This window comes from Macrobrachium rosenbergii, chromosome 52, assembly GCF_040412425.1.
Source record: "Macrobrachium rosenbergii isolate ZJJX-2024 chromosome 52, ASM4041242v1, whole genome shotgun sequence".
NCBI lineage: Eukaryota > Metazoa > Arthropoda > Malacostraca > Decapoda > Palaemonidae > Macrobrachium > Macrobrachium rosenbergii.
The window spans coordinates 16,780,957-16,790,742 of NC_089792.1; the positions used below are offsets into that span (position 1 = coordinate 16,780,957).

At 40.2% G+C, this 9,786-nt stretch overlaps 1 protein-coding gene across 1 annotated transcript in view; it reads left to right on the top strand.

Moving 5' to 3' along the window:
* The window catches only part of ND-B12 (NADH dehydrogenase [ubiquinone] 1 beta subcomplex subunit 3), a 32,005-nt gene extending 23,462 nt beyond the window's left edge, over window positions 1-8,543 (top strand). The window contains exon 3 of the mRNA XM_067095931.1: window positions 8,181-8,543. Coding sequence (XP_066952032.1) covers window positions 8,181-8,358 — 178 coding nt within the window. The 3' untranslated portion in view covers window positions 8,359-8,543. The remainder of the gene's footprint in view (window positions 1-8,180) is intronic.
* Window positions 8,544-9,786: the final 1,243 nt, after the last annotated feature.

Here is a 9,786-nt window from a genome sequence, read left to right on the forward strand (position 1 = left end):
CCTTCCATTGATTGGGATCGAGTATGTCGCTTGTATATCTGTGTACTTTCCATCTTTGTTCACAGTGTTAATTTTGCCCTAGGATGCCCCCTAAATGCCCTGCTCCCTCTAAGGCTTCTGGCAGAGCCTAAGCACCAGAGGAAGGTCATGACACTCCAGGAGAAGGTAAAACTTATGGATATGTTGAAGGAAGGGAAAAGTTACGCTGCAGTGGCCCACCATTATGGCATGAATGAACCTGTGTGGACATCAGAAGAAAGAGTGAGACAGTCGAAGGCCGTGGATGTTAGCTTTTACGGTACTGCCAAGAAGGTTTCCACTGTGCGTGATAATAGGATCATATGGGTGCAGTCGGCCTTGGTGTTTTGGATATTAGACTACTGTAAGAAGAACATCCCCCTCGACACCAGTATTTGCGAGAAGGCACGACAACTCTACCAGCAGTTTTCAACTTTTACGGAAGGCGGCGACGTACAGGAGGCAAACTTCTCAGGCATTGACAAACCCACCAAAGAAGAAGAAGAGGAAGAAGCAGGATCATCGTCAGGGCCTGAAGTTTTTAGGCCAGCAAGGGTTGGTTCCACCATTTGCAGAGGTGGTTCCAACTAAAGTGTTTCTCTGCATGGGGAAACGACATTGGCAGACACGGAAGCGGCCGCGAAATATCCCTAGACTTTTAAGAAAATCATCAGGGACAATGGCTGCCATCCAGAACAGGTGTTCAATATGGACGAGACTGGCTTGTTCTGGAAGATGCCTTCACGGACGTAACTCATGAACTCGTGAAGGATGAAGCCAGAGCCTCTGGGTTCAAGGCCCAGAAGGATTGCTGGCTTCATCCTGAAACCAGGCCTCATTTACAAGGATGCAAACTCCAGGGTTCTCAAGAATAAGAACAAATACTTGCTGCCTGTGTTTTGGATACATAACCCCAAGGCCTGGATCACCAAAGTCCTTAGAGATACCTGGTTCATTCAGAGCTTCATCCCTCAAGTTAAGGAATACCTCAATTGCTTCTGCGTGGAGTTCAAGGTGTTGTTGATTATGGATAATGCTGGTGGCCACCCTGTGGATCTTTATTACGAGGGAGTCCAGCTTGAGTTCTTCCCTGCCTACACCACATCTCTCCTCCAGCCTATGGACCAGGGCGTGATCCGTGCCTTCGAGGCACTCTACACCCGGAACTCCCTTGGGCTCCTTGTGAAGGAAATGGACAATGACAGTGAATTAATTCTGAAGGAGTATTGCCATAAATTCACGATTGCGACATGTCTGACCATCATCGCAATGCATACTGGAAGAAGTTCTGGCCGGAGTGTGTTCACAATTATAAGGGCTTCTATCTTGAAGAAATCCAGCATTCGGCCATTGATAAGGCAGTCCAATTGGCGAGGATGCTTGGTGGAGAAGGCCGATGACATCACAGAGGATGAAGTAGGCACTCTCATTGATGCCCACTCTGACTCCCTGACAGACCAGGATTTAGAAGAGCTGGGAGTCTGCCAGCGAGGAAGAAGACGCGGCAGGTTCAGTGGATGGTGACGAGGAGGAGGATGAGGGCCTGTCTTTGGAACGTCTGTCCCGACTTACAAGGATGATCAGGCAGGCGCAGGAGTCGACCTCTGCAGAGGATCCTTCTATGGAATGCTCCATAAAGTTTGCAAATGCCCTTGATGTGGCATAGGCGCTTTATAACAACGCCCTCGTCAGCATGGAGAAGCAGCATTAGCAGCTGGCTATCACCATGTTTCTCGAGTGGATGAAGAAGGACCCCTCCAAGCCTTCCAAAACCCCTGAAGCGCCTGAAGAAGGGAAGAGGTGCCAGAGCAGATGTAGCTCCTCTGCTTTGCTGTGTGGTCACATCTTCATCATGCTGTTCATCAGACTGCACAACTAATTCATCATCATCAATTAACATTCATCACTGGTGAGTACCCGTATTATTTACGTAATCTTAAACTTCTCATTATTTTGTATATTTTTCAATGCATATTTAAATACTGTATTTAGGTACAGTACTTAATGTATCAATGCCAGCCCTATCCACGGTAAAAGAAAACGATGAGGCTTGAATACTTGATGAAAGAAAATGTGCGTGCCTGAATATGGATAGGGATAACAGTTGAAAGAGTGTTTACACATAGTTGCATTTTTAAGGCTACAGCAATGTTGTAAGATGACGTTGAAATGATAGTAAAGTGTTTTAGGATGATAATACAAGGTATGTTTGGTGTTTGAACTTTTAAAATAGGTAGTTATAAATGTTTTTAGAGTGGGGTCCAACTTCCTGCTGGTGGTTGTGGTCCCTAACCCCCATGATTACAGGGAGTCAACTGTACTTCTTTACTTTTTAAATGGAATCTGGAAGTTGGCTAGGTTTAATGGCGGGCACTAGGAGGTACCAAACAAGCTTTTACCTTAGGGCTGTAACTCACAGGTAGTTATGTTTGTACCTTTTAGGACTAGTAATAGCAGCTGAGCTACTGATGCTCTTCATGGAGGTGTCTGGGCATTCAAAAACCATGAATGTGGGCTTCTTGTAAGTTGTGAGATTATAAGAAAATGTTTTTTAATTGGATTTTTATAGACCAGATGGTGTTATTAAAGATTCTGCATGCTTCTGATAATTTGTTGAGTAGCCCTTACTAGGATATGGGATTATATGAAATAATGACAGTATCATCAGCAAGGCTTTTGTCTTTATGATCTAATGGATAATGTTGCTAGTAGGAATGATATACAGTACAGTCTGTTAAACAAGGTATGTGCCTATATGCATCCTAGCTTTATTCCACAATCTGTAACAGACTTATCCAACTTCACAATATATTACTGTGGCCTACATACCCTTCCCTCCTCTCTCCCCCTAACCAACTCCTAGCTGTGGTTATAGGTTGTAGTGGGGTGGGGGATGGAATCACAGAGCAACTTTCTTCTAAGTATGACTTAAATTTATATCATACTAAATGTGTTTTGCACTTGACTTTATTACTAGGGATCCAGTCATATTCCTCAAAGATATCTGATGGGAGGAAGACCATGAAATTGAAGTTGGAACTACCTAATACCCATAAGCCACACCAATGGTTAATCTGTGACACATTTCAGGTAGAAAGCTTACACAGTAATTGCTTATATTAAAAGGTATATACAGTGAACCCCCATATTCGCGGGGGATGCGTCCCACACCCCCCCGCGAATGGGTCAAGTCCGCGAATGCTTAAAACCCCTCTAAAAACACTTAGAACTGCCCATTTTGATAGCTTAAACACAGAAAAACCCTGTAAAAATGCTTATACCTGACTATTTTAATAGTTTTATCACAAAAAGTGCATTTATTCATGAAAATTATATGAAAATACAGTAATTAGTGAATATTTCTCATTGAAAAATACCGCTGAATCGCGAATTTTCTGCGAATGATGGCTAGATATGAGTAACCACACGCGTGGAGTCCGTGAACGTTGACAACGCTAATACGGAGGTTCACTGTAAAGTGAAAAATTTTTAAAATTTATTGAAAAAATTTACGTAATACAGGCAGTCCCCGGTTAACAGTTGGCTCGGTTAGCGGCAATCCGGTTTTACAAAGCTTGTCTAGTGACGAAATCTGCAATTTTCGGCACCAAAAATCGCCGATTTCTGCTTATTGGCACCGATACATACCTAACAGAGGTGCGATGACCAAAACTGGTGCTTTTTGGCGCCAATAAGCCCCGAAAATTGCTGATTTTCGGTTATCGGTGATTTTCGGCTATCATCACACCCTCAGAACGGAACCCCTGCCGATAACTGGGGACTGCCTGTACATGTTATTGTGTATAGTATATATTCTAGTACCAGTAATAGATTAAGGGAGTCAGATAGTATAGATAGTCCACTGTTATTTTTAGTGTAACAAGTGATATGGTTGTTGGCCTGGAAAACAAGATTGTTCAGTATACCAGTGATGCAACACTTGTGGGTGTAGTGAAGTCTCCACTTGAGAAATGAAGCTGCCCTCAGCCATAATCGGGACATGGACCGGATCAGGAAATGATGTAGTTAGTGGGGTATGAGGCTGAATTACAGTAAAATGAAAACACTTGATTAGCAGATCTTGTACAAACTTCCCACCCCATCATCCTCTTCAGGTGGATGGAACTTTGCTGAATGAGTCTGACTTTAACTATTGTAGGTGTAACTTTTGACTCACATGTAACTTTTGAGAAACATCTAATGAAAGTTTCAGCAAATGCCGATGAACGATAGGTATTGTTCCTAAGGCCTCATATATTTATAACAGTGATAAAATCAGTGCAACCTGTTTGAGGTTATTTGTACTTCCTTTACTGGAATACTGTTCTCCACTGTGGATGTCTGCTTTTGCTAGAGATTTATCTCTTATAGAGAGAAAGTGATTCATGGTGGTAAGTTTCTGTTTCCTAATACAGTAGTAGCAGTTATGACTTGGACCATCGACGGATTGTCTCTTGTCTGTCACTTTTTCATATGTTGTATTTCAACAGAGATCTTTCACATTCACAATTGATCCATGATCCCCTTTATCTGCCAAGAGCAACCAGATTCGCTGAACAGCAGCACTATTCCTCACACCGTTGGACTGTGGAACAGCCTCCCAGAGGATGTCGTGTAGTTGGAACTTCAGAAGTTCAATAAAAAATGCAATGTATTACTAATGTAATACTATTCTTTGTGCATTTTAATACATTATCTATTTATTAATTTACTTTTTTCTTTTTTAATAAGTGGTATCTCTTCTTTCTGTGTTTCCCTTTACTTCCTCTTGCTTCCTCCTAATGAACACCATATTCTTTGGAAGCTTGAATTTAAAGTCAGTGGCCCCTGTGGGCTTGTTCCATATGAATAGGTTTCATCTACTGAATAATAATAGTAATAATACTGTTAAAATTAGTGTATATCTTCGTGCCATTAGATGCGATCGGCATATAGAATAAAAAAAATAACGTTTGGCTAACTCGGTAGGACTCTCTGTAATCACCTGTTTCCCCCCAGGTGGCACGGGAACGTTTACGTTCGTCAGAATTCTTCATGCCGTGTCTGTATGCAGGTGTGAATTGGCATTAGTAATAATTTTGATGATATCTGGTTGATTTTCTTCTCTATGGTATTGTGCTTTTTTTCTGTTTTTGCATCATGTCATCTACAACAAGCAGAGATGAAGGTATCAATCTGTATAGGAAAGATTTTGTGGAAACCGAATGTTTTGGTTGCACATGATGGCCACTGTGTGTTGGAAGATGCTAGAGGCCAATAGATTATGTAATCATTTCGTTAGGGTACGCCATAAGCGTACTGTTACAATTCCAGGAATTGTTACAGGTTTTTTCAATCACCAAAACAATAAAGATTCAACACCAGCAATTGAAATATGGGAAATGAATGAAAAAGACTCTCACAACACGAAAACAAATTTATTCACAACCTTATTTACAAAGAAAACAAAATGTTGCTTCCCTGCAGCTTTCATTTAGTGTGACACAATCAAAATAAATCAAAGCAGTTATAAATATGGGGAACAGGTTGGAAATTAGAGCAATTTTAATACTTGAATGGTGAGTTGGTGAGTTATCCTTCATGGCTGGGGGTTCAGCTGGCACAGTGACTTTGGGCTCGAAGACGTCACAGAAAGGTAGCTGGGAACTCGGTAGAGATGTTGCTGGCACGATGGCCACGGGTTAGAAGACGACACAGAAGTGTGATTAGAGTTTCAGTTTGAGAGATGATGCTGGCCCAGTGATCATGGATTCGAAGACGACATAAAAGGGTTGGAACTTCATTTACAAGCAGGAAATGCTGACTGCTTATCCTCATCTTCAAACAGGGAGGACTTGCTGACTTCTCTTCTTTGTTAGCATGTAGGGCTCGCTACTTCACCTCGTCTCGGGCATGAAGGGTTTGGAGACTTCTCATCACAGACAGGAACAGCTGGCTGCTTCTCTTTGTCTCAGGCATTAAGGGCTTAGTGACTTCTCCTCATCACAAGCAGGAAGGGCTGGTTGCTTCTTCTCATTTCAGGTAGGACAAGATTTTATGGAGATAGGTGTTAAAGTCGTCTGAAGGGCAGACTCCCGATCAGAACTTTGCATTGTCCAACCTCTGATTGCCCTCTCTCCCTTTTTTCTCTCTGTTTCTAACTCTCTTGGGCAGACTCTTCTGGAAGCTTTTTATTTTCTGCATACTGATTGTCTCCTCAAACCCACCTGTTTTGATCATGTTATAGAAACTTCTAGAATAAATTTTCTGATGCAATCATGATCCAATATTACGCCATTTCACAAAAGCTTGGCATGAAAGACCATGTGGTGTCATTTCCACAGAAAAAAAAAAAGGTTTCTTTATCGAGTTTCTAATTTGCAACAAAGTGTTGACAACATGAACAGACAGGCATTGAAACCTCCTTGCAAACAGGATGCAGTCACAGCTTGGAAAGGAGATATTTCTTTTTTTAATATATTTCTTTAGCATTATTGCATCTACCCATGACACCTACTGAGTATTTTCATTTTGTCTTCGGATGTTGCTCCTCCTCTTCCTCCATTATCCTACCTGGTAACCTAGGTTAATTCCTTTCTCACTCCTGCTCTCCCTTCTTTTTTGCTCCCTGTGGTTCAGGAGAAAAATAATAGGTAATTGAGAAATATTCTTTTATTATAGCTAGAATTTGACCGTATGCAATTAGGGCTTAGATTCCCCCATAGTTACTGACCTTTTTCGGTTTCCCCCACAAAAGAGAAGGTATCTGAGCCTTAGCGTCTGTCTGTAGCCCGCCCTGCGGACAGTGAACCATGGCGTGTTTCGGGACCAAGGTCTGTGCCCTTCGCCACCTCTGTCAACTGTTTCTCCGATTTGGTTTTGACACGTTCTTTGGATGAGTTGTTTGTTAGTTTGGTGCTTGCATTCGTCGGCTAACGTGTTGTCCATTTTGGGGAGTGTGATGGTGGTGTGTGTGAACTGGTAGTTATTTGGTGATACAGCCGTATTACATTTGCCTCGTTAGTTCTGAGCTGTGCATCAGTTCTTCTGTTATCATTTGCTCACCCAGTATTGTCCTCAGAGCGGACGATAACCCTGCCTCCTCTTACAGTTTTCCCCTGTACAGTACAATACTGTACTGCATTAAATAAATACTGTACTGTACCAGTAAAAATATTGTAGCAGAGAGAGAGAGAGAAAGAGAGGGGGTGGAGGGGAACATTAAGTGTGTAGTTTACATGGATGTATACAAACACTAGCTAGCCTAGGCTAGGCTTACACATCAACTTTGTGAAAAAAACACAATCATGTAGCTTTCATTTAACTACTGAAAATCTTATTGTAATTCACAGACTTTCAAATAATTTTTTATATTTAACCACTATAAGTGGGTAGGGCTGTCAGTGCACCTTATGTGGTGCACTGTTGGCATTACTAAAAGTTGTTTGCAGGATCCTTTTGGCCACTAGCTGCACCCACCTTTTAGCTTTTTACTTTACCTCCATTTCTGTTTCCTTATTTCTAACTTCCTGTCCAACCCTCCAACTCTTATTACACTTAGGCACTGAATGGCTGAAAGTGCCCTAGTACTTGGCTGTGTAGCCTAATTTTTTATTAAAAAAAAAAATCTTGTAAAATTGACAATTGTATGTTTGTTTTCATTTTGTGTACAAAGTTAAGTACTAGTAAAATTCATTGTCACCTTCATTTTTGTTTTTATTTGTGTACAAATTTTAAGTGCTCTAAATTCATTGTCGTTGTCAGAGTTATCCATCAGAGGCAGAGATGGAGAGGAGTCTCATAAAATGTTTTATGATATACCTAAGCTGTTTTCATTTTTTCATGCAAATTGCAGTAGAATTATTTGTAAAAATATTTTCCTGCCCTCCTAGTTTCATGCTTTGTCCAAGTTTTTCTGTCATATCATATCATAGCAATATGCTTTGAATATATTAAATGTTTACATGTAAAAAAATTTTTTTTTTCTCAAACTATTCCCTACTGAGATATGGTGTTTGGTTTCCATATTCTAAAATGGGTAGGACAGTTGGTGTGTATAGGAACACAATGGTTGATGTGTCATCTCCCCAAGTTGTATGTCATATCTCCTTGATCATATAGGCCAAAAGTCTAGAATTATTAAGGTCACTATTTAGAAATTGATTTGACATTGTAATTTTCAGGAATGAGGTGTGGAGGTTTGATCGCACACAGTTTGGGACCCATGGTCAGCGTATAAGGTTGGTGTTATTCAGAGGGTTGAGGTGGGGACTGCCATTAGCCTTGGCAACAGTAGCAGTTGAACGAGCATTAGGTGGAGGTGCCCATGGCCATGGTCATGGCCATGAAGAACATCATTGAGGATCATATTCAATTTACAGCTGTCTCCATTTGTAAATAGACTATGTAAAAACACTTCGACTTTAAACATTGAGGATGAATATTGATTTTACATAAAAGTATGTTTTAGTTCTTTTGTAAGATTGTTATTATGGCATGTATATGTTGTAATACATTTAATAAATTAATGATTACTAGAAAGTGAAGTTGTTGTATCATATATCAGTTGCAGTACACTACAGTATTTAACAAATTAATGATTATTGGAAAGTGAAGGTATTGTATCCAAGATTAATTCAGACGGGAAGGTTGAAAAAATATTTTCTCAGATTAATTCAGACAGGAAGATTGAAAAAATATTTTCTCTAAAAGTTAATTTTTATGCTGGGTATTTTATTTTTAGTTAAAGCTAATACAGCCTACAGTTTTTCTGTAGCTGCCTCTCAAATAACTTGTCATTTTCCATCAGTAGGTTAGTTAGTTAGTTATAAATGATTTGTTTAACCAGACTTCTGAACTCTTCTAGGGTTCTTCTCGGGCTGGGATCCATCAGTAGGAATAGTCTTGAATTTTGTAAAGTAGAATTTTACTTTTAAATGGAGGTATTGTTCTGCCTTTATTGGTTAAGGCATACATCATTATTGAATGGTTAGTAGGTCTTAATTTGGCATGAGTATATCTAATTTTGAAATTTTCTCAAAGGTGTAAAGATTTTATTTATATAAAAAAATTAAAATGTGCATACAGGTATATGCCATTCTTTGGATGACAGGAGATTGAAAATGTAAGTGTCATTGCAACCCCATCAATTATATGTACCCATATTCAGTCTTAATTGCCTCCAGACAGACATTCTTATTCTATGGATGTGCAACCATGATCCCACAGGTAATTATTAACCACTCCTTATAATTCTGTCTATAGCACTGTCAGCGTTGGCTTTTGTCTTTGTTTTCCCATCTTTGTGCTTGGAAATCTTTAATCATTTTCAACTATGAGTAGTAATCATTAATATTAATTTGTTTTGTACTCTCAAGTGTGCTTTGGCAAACTTGTTAGTTACTCCTTGTCTCTGCTGGGGGCAGACTTTCATACTTGTGGCCAGCATCCCCCCCCGCACATCCACTGGTCAGACAATGTGAGGAGATGCTACAAGTCTAGGAATAATAAGGGAGCTGCTGATGACTGAATAACATGTCTGCTGTTTCTGTGTCCAAATTTTCTGTATCTTGGTCAGCTTTGTTCCTTCCTTCTCTGTGGTTGAAGTGGAGGTTCATCAGCTTTATTGTGATATGAATCTGCCTGCAGCCTGATGCTGCCCAGCCTGCTCACATGTTTTGGTGTTGGAGAGTTTCTTCTTGGTACATTGATGTCTGTTGTTGCATTGCTGTCATTTGTTATATTTTTAGATGCTTTTCCTGCTGCTTCTTTGATCACTACCCTTGTTGG